The 15,947-nt window shown below is 28.1% G+C and overlaps 1 protein-coding gene and 1 pseudogene across 3 annotated transcripts; one reads left to right on the top strand and one right to left on the bottom strand.

Annotated features, from left to right (window-relative positions):
- Nucleotides 1-7,649: 7,649 nt before the first annotated feature.
- Nucleotides 7,650-9,587, bottom strand: LOC100161278 (calcium release-activated calcium channel protein 1). 3 transcript variants are annotated; one of them, XM_001943042.5, is made up of 3 exons: nt 9,483-9,587; nt 8,348-8,497; nt 7,650-8,284 (listed from the first exon to the last, which is right to left on the bottom strand). In XM_001943042.5, the coding sequence occupies exons 2-3, from the start codon at nt 8,483-8,485 to the stop codon at nt 7,748-7,750; spliced, it is 675 nt and encodes a 224-aa protein (XP_001943077.1). In that variant the 5' UTR covers nt 8,486-8,497; nt 9,483-9,587; the 3' UTR covers nt 7,650-7,747. The 3 variants fall into 3 exon arrangements, with proteins under 3 accessions (XP_001943077.1, XP_029343312.1, XP_008180725.1); XM_029487452.1 differs by lacking the exon at nt 9,483-9,587 and adding an exon at nt 9,325-9,467; XM_008182503.3 differs by lacking the exon at nt 9,483-9,587 and adding an exon at nt 9,329-9,466.
- A 379-nt stretch (nt 9,588-9,966) lies between these two features.
- Nucleotides 9,967-13,811, top strand: LOC100570980 (annotated as a pseudogene).
- Nucleotides 13,812-15,947: the final 2,136 nt, after the last annotated feature.

A 15,947-nucleotide genomic window follows, 5' to 3' on the forward strand; every position in this document is an offset into this window, starting at 1 on the left:
AAATATATTAATATACTGCTGCAAGTCCTCTTCGTTTCAACCAGGGACTGGAACCTTTTGAATTTATCGGTATCGGTTCCGGTACCGGTTCTCCAAAAATAAAATAACAATTCCGGTTCGGTTCTGGTTCTTTAATGAAAAAAAATAAAGGTACCGGTCCCAAATAATTTAGGTTCTGGTTCCAGATAATTTCGGTACCAAAAAGTTTAATAATTTCAAATAGTCATCCAGAATGTGGGTATAATTGAGGTTAGGTTAGGTTAATTGAGGTATGAATAATATTAGAAAACTTATAATATATCATAGATACATAGGTTATACACAAAACCGTAATACCTTTAAATATGATAAATAAAATTATTTTATTTTTGAACCTAAAAGTACCTTTTTAATTTAAAAATTCCGGTTCGGTTTCAGTACTTTATTATCTTAAAATAAAGGTTTCGGTTCCGGTTCCGGTTCTTAATATTTTAAAGGTTCCTGTTCCAGAACCGATTATTTTAGGTTCGGTTCCAGTCCCTGATTTCAACACACAAAATGGGCCAACAAACTAGATTTTTTTTCACGGGTGTTTAAATGTAACAAGCAGAGTGTTTATTTTTGGGTCCATCCGCGGGCCCGGCCTTAATGTTCAACAGAGTCTGACCCTATTAATATAATTATTAATTATTATATTTATTATGTTGATTGATGTATGTATTTGCTTATCAATACTTATGTGATACTCACATTTCCTAACATATTATAATATTATAATTTACAACCAATGAAATATTTGTGGTATTAAAAGAATTTACAATGTATATTTATTATTTATATCGGGAGTATCCAAATTCACCCAAAATATTTTTGTCCCAATGTACAATTTTCCCAATTTTGGAATAAAAGTTAATTGGGAGAATTGTTTATTATATACATAAATAATTGGGATAATTGTTATTTAGAAACCAAAATATTCGATATATAATCTTAAATAATCTTATATTATCCGAGTGATAAGCACTTGTCCGAAAAATGATAAGGACCGATAAGAGTGGTTGTACGTACAGTGGTTAACCTGTGGTTACCCTGTGACCAACTTGACGTGGTGTTGCACAGCAAGTCGGGGGATATTTTCGATTTGCGGAGCGGAGCGACGGCGCCGAGGAGCGTAGCGACGAGTGCCGCTAGCAAGGCATCACTGTATGATGTTTTTTTAAAATTTGTGTCACTGTAATATGCTGGTATATGCTGGTATCATGGTATCGTGGTATAAGCTATATGTTATCATTATCAGCTATCACAGAATATGTTATAAGTTATCACTTTCTTTGGAACAATGTGTATTGGGATAATAATTTTCGGAATAAACTAATTGGGAGAATTGTTTATTTGACATTTTCTAATTTGGACTAATAGTTTTTGGAAGAAAATGTATTTTTCGGAATGAATATGATTGGAGAGAAAAATTATTGGGGAGAAAAAAAATTGGGAGAATTGGTAGCGATCCATTTATATCATTCCAGTACCTACCTAATCTATTTTGCAGGTTAAATGTAAATGTATAGAATATCAAAACATTGTTTAATGAATTGTAGAAATATTTTATTGTTTGCGTTTATTTTGTTTATCAAAATCTCAACAACTTTAGTTCAAAACTAATTTCTGTCGAGTTACCTAATCGAGAAAATAACGAGGTCAACGTTTTGGAATATTTATTATAAATATATAATTTTTATTTCAAATTTTCATTTATTTAAAACAATCAAAATTCAACTTCAACTTTATAACGTACCTTTACTTATTAAGACCAAAAACAATTAAACTTTTGATTTAGGGGAGGAGGTCAGGAGGATATATCAGATTTTTAAACATTTACAATAGGTTGTAGCATAAACATGGTTGGGAAACACTGTACTATACTAATATAGGTACATTAACAATTAAAAAAAAATCATTTTCATAATTTACAGAAAAAAGTAAAGAAGTTTATATTGTTAGGTTCATTCTACTCCTTAGGTTGAGGGATTACAAAGAAAATATTTTACGTCATATCTATTATTTTATTACGTATTTTATTATTTTATATCAAATTTAAAATTTAAAAATTGTTTAAATATAATAGCACATGATTTAAAATTTAAAATAAAAATCCACGTAAGATGATTATTCTGTAGCCAACAAAATATAAAAACACATTTTTTTTTTTTATAGTTATTTTATATTCAAATATGGACAAAATTATAATAATGAAGAAGAACGATTTTAGTTTTGTTTTATACATTAAAACTATTTTTTTTTATTTAGAAACAAAGCCCTCGGTAGCAAGGCCATTGGGATATATAATATATAATAATGTTACAACATGTTATGTGTTAGAAAAAAAGACAAAGAAAGATAAAATATAATTTAATATGTATGATTATTAGATTAGTTTGAGCAAACCAGATTGTTGAAGGAAGGCTATTATATTGGAGACTGGTAGGTTAGGTCCGAGGCTTTCAAATATGTCTTCTGGAAGTTGGTGTGTTCCCTTGCATCGCGGTAGGTGTTACACTCGGTCATGATGTGTTTGATCGTTAACTTGACGCCACAGGATGAGCATATAGGGGGTTCCTCGCGAGACATTAGGTAACCATGAGTGAGTTTGGTGTGACCTATTCGGAGTCTGTTGATGCTGGATTCTATTTTCCGATTTGGGTGGTTGTTTGGCCAATTTAGGGTTGATTGCTTTATCTCTTTAAGTTTAGTTCTCTGTTAAAACTATTATTCGTGGGTATTTAAAACTTCTAAAATATATCATTACGTCGCCCCAGTTCAAGACTGCAACAACTCAAAAAAATCGAAAAATGAGTTAGATACGTCATTTTTTCCGGTTTTTTTTTGGGATTTTAATTCAATAACGAAATAAAAACAAGTTAAATTATTGATCACTAGAGAGCTCTTATTTCGTTTTAGAACAACATAAAATTGTTTATCATATTCAATTCAATAGTGAAACAAGTATAGTTATTGCAGTATTGAACTGATGATAAAACTTATTTATAGCAACATCTCCTTATCGACTATCCATTTCAAGACTGCAACAACTCGAAATTTAAGAAATCCGAGTTATGTACACCATCAGCTTTAGTTATTTATTATATTTGAATATTGAATTGTTATAGTACCTACTGGTTTATAATATTATAATATTATTATGTTTGATGATAATATTATTTTCTTATGGTGTCTTAGTTAAGAATATTAATATTTACAAATCTCGTATTGTATACCTGTCATTTTAATATTATTTTAATTAAGTCCTATAGTGTAATTATTACTATTTCAAGTGTTTTTGAATACAAATATGTCTAGACAACAATCAAAAAGAGCAAAATTAATGGTGTCAAGCTCAATTAAACCTGATTGTTTGCCTATTGTTGAACACAGAAAGGAATATTCTAAATCTACAATGAACAGATCTGAAAATGAATCCAAAAAACCGTTGGGCATTTTATCAACAGTTAGAGGTGGATTCAAAAAATTAAAAAGAATTGTCAAAAAGAATTGTTGACTCAGATAGTGAATTATAAATACTTAGTTATATAACTTTATTATAATACTTAGCTATAACTTAATTTTAAGGTATTTTTATGATTTTTAATAGTATTGATGATAAAGACAAGTTGTCAAAAGTTTTATTCTAATTTGTTAAAAAAAAAAATATTATTTATTTTAGTTTATTTTATATTATTATTAACTTGTAAGTAACAAGTATATACTTAAAGATGTTTTTTTAAGTTGTTTTTATTAAATAAAAGTTTTGTTTTGTTTATTTTCTTTGTAATAAGTGTTATAACTAATAACATAAGTAAAAAGTTTCAATTCAATAGTGCAACATTTTAACATACTGCCTTATTTTAAAAAAAATTTCAATTCAAAACTGCAACATGTGATCATATCTCAATAAAACAATTCATATATTTATACAATATTAGTAACAATGGTAACATTAATTCAAGTCCTATGTGTGTACCTACCAAAAATTGTATTCCTAGCTAATTTATTTAATATTTTATAGTTGACCAAACATTCATTGATTTGTGAAATCGCTCTCCTGAAAAAAGTGGTTTTTCGAGTTATTGCAGTCATGAACTGGGGTGACAATTATAGGTATACAAATATGATAACAAATTATTAATTAATAAACAAATAAAAATAATTTATTCAACTTAACCGGCCACCTTATTAATAATAACATATTGCAATATACCTACAGTATAATATACAATATCCTAATTTCTAGACTGACAAACCGTATCCACTCAAAATCGTTTTTCGTATACAAATATACAATAATGATATTATATGATTGAATTCAAATTTACACTATCCATTACAGTTCCCCACTTCTAACATATTGTGTGGCAGAGCGACTTCTACTTTTTTTATTGATTACCCTTTTAAATTCTGAGCGGAACCTAACCTAACTAATACGGTTCTACAATGATGTGCATTTTTTTTCTGTTTGTCAGCAACATTTAGAATAGTAAGTATGCTACGATTTCAAAGATCAATATTCTGATAGAAAAGTGAACCTAGTTGGTACTTTTGGGAGGTCAGAGTTAAAAATTCTAAGTAGTTTTAGAAAGCGTCGAGAAAAACTACCGACAAATTACGAAAATCAGCTAAAAATGGGATTTTAATTTTTAACGCTAATTTTCACCATGCAACGAATAAAAAATTATAATATTATAAAGATTACGCTAACCGTTCAGAATCGTTTTTTGTAAACAATGGTTTATCATTGTATTCAAATACAACACATCCATTACAACTACTGTACAGCAGAGCGGTACCCACTTGTCCACCATTTTTCAAATTTAAATCCTGGTAGTCTTTTTTTGGAAAAGTACCTACAAATCTAACTTATAATAATTCATATTGTAATTTATTTACCAAAGAAATATAACTTCCCTAACACTGTGTGTCTGTGTCTAGGGGCACCGGCTGGAGAATGCATTAAACTTTAACTATCGTTAAAAACAACTGAAATGGAAAACCGGAATAGGTAGGTACATTTTATATCACAATGATTTCTGTAAAAGAATAACATACGATTTATCAATAGACCGTATACCTGTATAAGTACCGTACTGTCTATAATAATTGATTATGAATAGTTACTATACTATATTATACTAGTATTCATAATTAGTGGTATAATATTAAATAAGTTCTATAGATTTATGATGATAAATAATATATTTTATATTTTTATATTATCTATATCAATCACCAATTGTCGACATTCGCCGGCAACAATTAACGATTTTAATAATTTCAGTGAACAAAACATAAAAATAAGCCAACTATAGACGGCAGTGTATATTGAAATGTAAATTATAACACGAACTCGCACATTTCGTTACGTTCAGGTAATTTATTATTGTAACAAATGAAAAAAAAGATGGTAAATGGATGTCACTCTGCTGTACAGTAGGTTAAAAGCGGGTCACTGTAATGTATGTTGTTAAATACTTAAATTTGAATTCAATGATATAATATCATTCCATAAGAAAAACGGTTCTGAGTGAAAACGGTCAGTCAACCTATGATTTTAGTATATTACTAAGTATATTTGATGATATTATTGTGATTAATGTAATTTATATATTTACCTATTTACGTGGAACCTTGTTTTAAATTTTCAATCCTTAGCTACAAAAGTTGAACATTTTATACATTTTTAACTACAAAATAATTATTAAATTATAAATTTGATAAATTATGTCAAAATTCAAACTTTAAATGTTCATAAAAATAAAATTGTGCCCACATGTATTTTTAATATTTTTCAACTGCTATTGTCACAATATATGAGGAGCCTTGCATAAAATTTTCACGCCTCTTTACCCAACAAACATAATTTTATTGATATTTTTAGAAAAAAAAATAAAAAATTTAAAACTGACAATGGCCGTAAACAGTTCAAAAAGAGTCAACACGTTTTCAAAATTTTTATGGTGTATAGAATATGAAAAAATAAACATTTAGTAAATTTTTTTTTTTATTGATCTTGAAATTTACACAATTAAATTTCCACTTCGACTACAAGGGCCATTTTTATATTTTTACATTTTTAAATTTTTTTTACAGACAGAGGTAAAAGAAAAAAGAAAAAAGATAGTTTATATATAAATCAGTAATGAGTAAAATACAGTAAAACTTCCGTTAACGGTCACCTCTATGTAACGGTCAATTTTTTTGGTCTCGCCCAGTGTTATCCAAGTGTTATTCTATCTCTGTAGGACGGGCACCTCTAAATAGCGGTCATTATTTACAGTCCCTTCGGTGACCGTTATATGGAAGTTCTGCTGTATACAATTTTAGATTTTACAATATTTTGGTTATAATTTACAGTAGGTTTAATATTTTTATTGTTTTAAAAAATTCTATTGTGTTGGCTTCATTTTCGGGGTTTGGACCAAGGCTTGTTCCGATTGTCGTGGATTATGTTTAGTTCTTCTCTTTTTAAGTAAAATTTTTATGTATCTACAGTTATTCGTTTTTGAATAACAATAAAATGACAAAACCGCTACATGAGAAATTGAGTGAATATTCAATCTTGTAAAAATATGAATTTCAAACCCTCATAAAAATTTGATTTGATTTGCTTGTAGTCTGTAGACATTTTTTTTTTTTTTTTGATAAAGGTAGACAAACGTATGAGGAATCTTGTATTACATTTTCGATTCTTAGATTTCAAAAGAAAAAATTTTATGAATTCTCAACTCAAAATAATTTGTTAATTTTCGTCATTTTTCCATATTATGTCAATATTTGAAATGTAAATGCTTATAAAAAAAAACTGTGACTAACAATTTTTAATATTTTTCAATTATCATTGTAACAAATAGTAGGAGCCTTGTATTAAATATTTAAGCTTTTTTACCCAACAAATAAAGTTTTATTGACATACATAGAAAAAAAGACTATTGAAATTGGAAACTGAAAATATTCCTAAACAGCTCAAAATAAGTCAAAATATTTTTAAAAAGGCATAGTGTATAGAAAATGCTAATATAAATATTCAGTGAAAATTTCATGTATATGCATTCTTTTTTTTAGAGTTACACCAAAAACCAAAATCGATTTTCTCGAAAACAGATTTTGCGTAAGTAATTATTTCCGTTATTCCTTAATTATTCTTTTGTTTTTCACGGCGTTTTTGAAAACTTTTGAGAATTTTAAAATTTGACCTCCTGATAGTAGCAACTAGATTCATTTTCCCATCGAACAAGATACTGTTGAAGATAATTGAAGCAATTTTACTGCCACAAATCGTAATGACAGACAAAAAAAAAACACACACATCATTGTAAAATCAATAAATTCATCGATCTGCTCAGAATCTAAAAATGATAACAAATTTACTAGATAGATTATATTATTATACTGTGAAATTTAAAATATATACAATTTAACATAAAAGTTTATCAATATAAAACTTAAAACTTTATAATTAGTCTAGGAAATGTTGATCTCCATAAAGAAAAATAATATAAAATATAATATATACTATGTGTAGCTTGTATTCATTAAATCTTTATAATAACAAGATTAATTTATAGGATAGGTTGGATTCATGGAAAATGATAAAAAAAATGTATAGGGAAGAGTCAAGATAATAATTCAAACAACATTTTATTTATTAAAATAAAAAATTATATTTATTATAAGAACGGAACTGTTTTTAGGACATATGCATCACTTGAATGTACTGTCAAACAATTTGTGTGGTTGACGCATTCATTAACAATCCATTTGAGCGTTCTAAGTTACCAGCCTCAATTTGTTCTTTCAGAAGCTCTAATTGTCTAATACCACTCACAGTCACTTCATACTTATGGGCCATCATAGATTGATAGAAGTGTATTGCAAATGCTAAAAATATCACTAGGACAGGGATCAAAATAATAACGGCAGACCATGCTGCAGATTTAGATGTATCATAAAATTTAAGCCAACATAATATGGCAATTTCAGCTAAGAACAATAAAAGACCAAGAAGTGTTGAAAACGCCCACGCAGTTTCTATATACCAATGTAAACGTTCATGTGGAGCTTCATGTACGAGACTTACCAAATGGAGATTACATATGGCATCAATGTTTGGTAAAATACATGTACTTATCATTAGAGCCAACATGTGAACAGCAACTAAAAGGGTGGTGCATATAGCAAATGCTATAAACATTCCTTGAAATTCTGGTAGATCTTTCTTAGTATTTTCGTTAATTTGCATTTCTACCATTGCCACCTATAGAATGGTATTTGATTATAATTAAAAAATTATTTTATAAGACAAAATATTTTGACATACCATAGCAAAACCTGATAAAAGCGCTGATGTTTTACTTGAAGCCTTCAGTTTAGCTCTACTTAATTGAAGTTTACGCCAAGAAAGAAAAGCAGGAGAGTTGAGAGGGAGACTGGCTTCTGTAACGTCGCACTTTGACATGTTATTGCCCTTCTATAAAATAATATGCAGCAAGTTAGATTATGATTTTCTTGTAATAATTGCAGATTATTAACTAATTGACATTTAAATACCAACACCGTAGGTAAGTTTTATATTTAGTAATTACGAACTACTAATACTAATACTAATTGCAATACCCAAAAACGATTAAGAACTAGTTTATTAATCACTTAGTCTAATTTAGATCTTTAATATTTGATTAAGAAATTTTTTCATCAACAGTAGGTTTGTGAAGACCACCTGAACTTGATTTTGTAGTTGTTTATTCGGTTTATGGTTAAAATTTAGTTAAAAAAAATTCGCAGACCATGGTTGTATGGGTATTTGGTATGAGTTAACCACACCTCAAATATTGTATTTAGTATAATATATATATGTTATATTGTTATATTATAGGTAGGTATATAAAATGCCAACTATTGATAAAATTAGTTTTTTGCAGCCAATACTTATTATTAACATATTATGTTAGATTAAAATGTTAACGTCAGTGACAATTTCAAAATTTCAAATTGTTGGTAGTATATAACGAACTTTTAGATGGTTGTTAAATTTATTATAACTATGCCAATTAAAGTCTTGGTCCACCAAGTTATCTTTGATGACCGAAACTGGTTGAGAATGATGACATCAAGTGCCACGTACCTGAATATAAATATAATATACATTTTATATATGTATATATTATATCTACATATAATATAATATTAATCAATAAATTACGGCAGTCTATTAGAAACAATATTAAAAAGTAAAAAGTAATTTTTAAAAGATTCGTCAAAATATCAGCGATTAATGTTATAATCGTATTCTGGTACCTACTAAAACATCGTCGAGCGACGAAGTCTGTCGGGACTCGGGTAATGTGGAAACAATTAGCGTGCGCGATTAAAGAACTATTACATTTATGTGTAACGATTTCCAATTAAAAAATATATAAAATCAAACAATATAAACATGCATTTTTATTACTCACAAGTCTGTAAACAATCTTTTAAACGTGACGATCGCACGGCTGAGAAACTCGTTTTGTTGCTCGGCCTAGTACTGAAATTGACCGAGTCAGCGTTTACATAAATTCGATGGACCAAGCGACTTCCCCCACAACCATGAGTACATTACACGATCTACTCGTCTTCACTACTGGGTGGGGGCTTAAAGTTGTCACGTATATTTCTACTACTCTTCTGTAGGATTTTGTGTGTCATATTACATAATTTTATTTGAAATATTGAACATGGTTCACTCGCACCGTATGAAAAAACTGTTATGAGTTTATTACGCTCATGAAAACATTGGAGGAATCAAAACAGCAGACTTTTGTCGTTTTCACGGGCAAGCCCAATGAGGGTGATGAGAAACTGTGTTCAGACTATGTTATAGGGATGTGATCGATAATTATTGCTTGATACACTCATTTTTGGTCATAACAGTAAAATAACAAGTCTTAATGATGTTTTTTTGTTCTTTTTTTCAACAATCATTTAATTGTTATAGCCGCTCCAGTCATCCAGAAACAGATAGAACAATATGACGAACATCTAAAAGACACAAATATTGTATATGCTCAAGTTGGCACAAGAGAAAAGTGAGTTTTATGCTATTATAACACCTTTTTATAGTGTATTTTTGCTCAAAATTAGGCATATATAATACAACATAACAAACCTGCAAATATCTACTATGTACTAACAATGATTAAATATACTATTTACTATTTAGTATGTCTATATTGATGTATATTTAATAAATGGTAATGGTACTCATAAGTACTAGAAAAGAGAATAAACAATATTTTAACTATTTTTTAGGTTATCTTTGTACTTAGATTTTAGTATATTATGCATTTTAAACCAATAATCAAACAGTGACAAAAAAATGATTCCATTAATAATGTAAAAAAAGTAGAAAAGTGGATGTCACTCTGCTGTACAGTAGGTTACAAGTGGGTCACTGTAATGGATGGTGTTAAATTTGAATTCAATGATATAATATCGTTGTATTAGAAAAACGATTCTGAGCGAAAACCAGGGGCGTCATTTCAACTTTTTTTTTGTTGGTGCCAAAATGTTTGAAGGCCATTCAAATCATTACCAGGCCACATAGAAAAGTTTTTTTTTTTGCCATGGAGGGGTGACAAAAACAGAATATTTGTATAATTTATTTAATTTGGTCACTTATATATTAGTATGAAAATACCACAATATTGTTACTATTTTTGACAAACTATGTGTAGGTACTTTTAATGTACCTATTTATTTTATATTGTGGATACCACGTACAGTGGAATTTACACTTGGTAAATAAATATGTGGGTATAAATCACCTTTATAATAAAATACCTAACCGAACCTTACCTACAAATTTTTTCTCCCTGCAAACTCAAAATATATAATATAGCTAGCTTAATAAAACCAGAAATGTATTTTATTGGTATCCTTCTTCACAATGTTTGTGTTATAATTTTATCAATTATAATATTGTGGGACCACAAAATCACATCAAACATTCTTTGAAATTAAACATTAGTACAATACATTTTTTTTTATACTGAAAAAATATAAAATATATATACCTAATATAAAACACTTAGGTATATCGGTGCTTTTATTTATTGTTGGCAGGCCAAAGAAGGCATTTTTAAAAAAAAGTTGGTGCAAATGTACACCCTGCACCCCCCCCCCCCCAAATGACGCCCCTGTCGAAAACGGTCAGTCAGCCCATGATATAACTAAGTATATTTGATGATATTATTGTGAATAAAGTAATTTATATAGAACCTATTTACGTGGGACCTTGTTTTAAATTTTTAATCCTTAGCTATAAAAGTTAAACATTTTATAAATTTTTAACTAAAAATAATTATTGAATTTTAAATTTGATATTTTTGTCAAAATTCAAAAATTGTGCCTATGTATTCTTAATATTTTTCAACTGCTAATGTGACAATATATCAGGAGCCTTGCATTAAATGTTCACGCTTTTTTACACAACAAATAAAATTTTATTGATATTTATAGAAAAAAAACTAAAAAAATTGGAAAACTGAGAATGTCCGTAAACAGATCAAAAAGAGTCAAATTATTTTCAAAATTGTATGGTATATAGAAAATGCTAATATAAACATTCAGTGATATTTTCAAGTATCTACAGTCATTCGTTTTTTAGTTACAACAAAATAAGAAAATCATCACATGAGAAATCAAGCGAATATCAAATGTTGTAAAAATATAAATTTCAAACGCTCATAAAAATTTAACTTGACTTGCTTGTGGACATTTTTTTTCAATAAAGGTAGAAAAATGTATGAGGAATCTTGTATTACATTTTCAAATCTTAGATTTAAAAAGAAAATTTTTTATGAATTTCTAACTCAAAATAATTTGCAAATTTTTGTAATTTTTACGTATTTTGTCAACATTTTAACTTTAAATGCTTATAAAAAAAATCGTGAGTGTGGATTTTTGATTTTTTTTTAATCTGCTTTTGAAAAAATATACTAGGAGTCTTCTATTAGACTTTCAAGCTTTTTTAACCAACAAATAAAATTTTATTGATATTTATAGAAAAAAAAAACTAAAAAAAATGGAAACTTAAAATGTCCGTAAAGAGCTCAAAATAAGTCAAAATATTTGGAAAATTTTATGGTGTATAGAAAATTCTAATATAAACATTCAGTCAAAATTTCATGTACCTACGTTCATTTTTTTAAGAGTTGCACCAAAAACCAAAATCAATTTTCTCAAAAACAGACTGCGTAAAAGTTCCTGTTTTTCCTTAATTTTTCTTTTCTTTTTCCCTGCGCTTTCGGAAACTATTAGGAATTATTAACTTTTGACCCCCACCAAAGTACCAACTAGATTCACTTTCCTATCAGAAAAGATACTGTTGAAGAAAATCTAAGCATTTTTACTGTCCTAAAAGGTGATGACATACAAAAAAAAAAAAAGTTAGAGGCCTGAAGTTAGGACTCCGAAAATCTTTGCATATTATATACAGCCTATAGGGGGATTGATTTCTCTCTCTCTTGGGCTGCATTGGCCCAGCGAGTAACCGACTAACACTCAATGGGTCACGACAATTTTGAGCCCTTCAAGTCATGATGAGGGCCGCTGACCAGTGGCGTAATTTGGTCATTTTTGTGGGGGGGATGACATTTTTTAACATTTTGCCCCCCCCCCCAAAAAAAAAAAAAATTATTTAATATCAGTACCTATATCACAATATCAAATTATGAATTATAAAACTATAAAAGTCGAATGCCGATTGCTGATTGTAACTGTAACTTATAACCGATGTTCGATTACCGAATAACGACAAAACTAGGAAAGTTACTACAAAAATTCCGATTAAGTGTACAAATCATTATTAAATTATTTTTTGTTCAATACTTCAATGGGACGATAGTCTTTAATCTAGATAAAATAATCTGATAATCATCGAGAGTTGTCGATCCACGAAAAAATAATACTCTTATATCACTCTTATCATTTTTCGGACAACTGCCAGCTAGCCGAGGCATTTGATATCAATAATAAAAAAAATATATTATTAGATAAAGAAGTACATAGGTAAATGTAGTTAACCAGTCTTAAAAAAAAGGTCATGGGGGGGATACGACACCCAAATCCCCCCCCCTCCCCGTAATAACGCCACTGCCGCTGACTGAACTTATGTTAAGATTTAAGAGATGAAGAAATAGAGACTATAAAAAAAAACTATATACGGAATAAGAACGTACCCAAGGGCCGCCATTTGTAAGGGGGCCTTCAAAATACGGAAATCTCAGTGGGCTGAATTTTTCCAATTCGGCCTTGTTCCGATCATTGTGTTTTATCCCGTGTTTACATTACACAATCATTAAAGTGCATTGGAGTGAATTTAATTTCATATTAAATGGTTAATACAAATTAAAAGACCTTTATACTCACAGAAATCTTATGTAATTAACGATTATTTATAAACATGGACACATGATATTAAAAAAGTAAAAAGTAAATTAATTTTATAAAAATTAATAATTCTATGTACATAAATAAAATATTTTTTTTTTTAAATTATGAAATTTAAATGTCTATAATTATTTATGTATGTGTTATTTTTCTTACAGATGGAAGAATAAAAATGACAATCCATTTAAATTGGACAAAAAAATACGGTTGTAGTTTTTACCTGCGCTGCTTAGATGGGGTACATTGCATAAACTCCAAGTAGAAGAATGTTTGAAACCCGATTTACTTAACATGATCTTCGAAGACACAGAAGATGATTCTTAAGATACGCATAACTTATTAAAAAATATGATATAAATGTAATTATTTATTATTATTTTTTATTGATCATAGCGCCAATATAACATCGACAACTATAGCCATTTGCATTTTGTCGGAGGGGGGGGGGGGGGGTAACTCTAAAACAAATGTCCATGAACAATAAATAGATACATGAAATGTTGACTGGTAGTTTATATTAGCATTTTCTATATACAATAAATATTAAAAGAATATTAATTTGTTTTGAACTGTTAACGGACATTTTCAGTTTCCAATTTTATTTGTTATATAGAAAAGCTTGAAAATGTAATACAAGGGTCTTAATATATTGTTAAAATGATATTTGAAAAATATTAAAAGTCCATTGTCACAATTATTTTTTTAACATTTAAAGTTCGAATTTTGATAAAAGCCGTAAAAATCACGTAAATGTGAAAACTATTTTAAGTTTGAAATTTCTAAAAATGATTCCTATTAAATCTAAGATTTTAAAATGTAATACACGATTCTTCATAATTTTGCCTACCTTTAATAAAAAAAAAAAAAATACATGTATATAAGAAAGTCAAATTAAATTAAAACATTGGATATTCACTCGATTCAAACGCGTTTGAAGTTATATTTACTTGGTATCTCTTGTAGCGATTTTCTTATTTTGTTGTAATTCAAAAACGAATAACCGTAGACACTTGAGATTTATAGCATATGTTTATTTTATATTTTTATCAATTCCTATACTTGAAAAATGTTAATAAATATTTTGACTCGTTTTGAGCTGTTACGGACAATTTCAAAATTTCATTTTAGATTTTGAGTGGAACGATGAATGTATTGATTTTACAATGATGTGTGCTTTTTTAAAATTTTTTTTTGTGTCTGTGTACACGATAAGTAGTCGAAATAACGCTTCGATTTTCAACTTCAGTATCTTGTTCGATTGGAAAGTGAATATCGTTGGTGAATTGGGGAGGTCAAAATTTAAAATTCCCAGTAATTTTCAAAAGCGCCAAGAAAAACCAAAGAAAAATTACGGAAAAACGGGAATTTTTAAGCAAAATCGATTTTTCACAAAATTGAATTTGGTTTTTGGTGAAACTTTAAAAAAAATGACCGTAGATACATGCAATTTTGACTGAATGTTTATATTAGCATTTTCTATACACCATGACATTTTAAAAATATTTTGACTTATTTTGAGCTCTTTACGGACATAGTCAGTTTTCATTTTTTCGTAGTATTTTTTCTAAAAATATCAATAAAATTTTATTTCTTGATTAAAAAAGCTTGAAAATTGACAAAATATGGAAAAATCACGAAAATTAGCAAATTATTTTGAGTTAAGAATTCGTAAAAATGTTTCGTTTTAAATCTAAGATTTTAAAATATAATACAAGATTCCTTATAAGATTATCTACCTTTATCAAACAAAAAATATCTATAAGAAAGTCAAATTAAATTTTTATGATCGTTTGAAATTCAAATTTTTACAACATTGGATATTCACTCGATTTCTCATGTAGCGATTTCCTTATTTTGTTGTAATTCAAAAACGAATAACTGTAGATACATGAAAATTTTACTGAATGTTTATATTAGCATTTCCTATACACCATACAATTTTTGAAAATATTTTGACTCTTTTTGAGCTGTTTACGGACATTTTCAGTTTTCAATTTTTTTAGTTTTTTTTCTATAAATATCAATAAAGTTTTATCTGTTGGGCCAAAAAGTGTAAAAATTTAATGCAAAGCTCCTGATATATTTTTTTTAATACTATATAGATAAGTATACCTATAATAGGTATGTCTAATATCTAGACTGACAAACCGTCTCCGCTCAGAATCGTTTTTCTTATACAGTGATATTATATCATTGAATTCAAATTTAATACTATCCATTTACAGTGACCCACTTGTAACCTACTGTACAGCAGAGCGACGTCCACTTACCCACCTTTTTTATAGATCGAAATACTCTGAATAATATCTGTTTAGGAGCATGAAATTAAAATTGCATGTTGTCATTCAAAAGAGTGAAAAATACTTTAAAAATAGAAAGAAATATAATTGTTTTCAGAAATGTTGTAATTCAGTGTATTTATTCTACTTGACATTATGTAAAATAATTATTTTAAAATACGTTAGTGTTTTTTGAAAGAACGTGTGTCT

This window comes from Acyrthosiphon pisum, chromosome A1 (assembly GCF_005508785.2).
Source record: "Acyrthosiphon pisum isolate AL4f chromosome A1, pea_aphid_22Mar2018_4r6ur, whole genome shotgun sequence".
Taxonomy (NCBI): Eukaryota; Metazoa; Arthropoda; class Insecta; order Hemiptera; family Aphididae; genus Acyrthosiphon; species Acyrthosiphon pisum.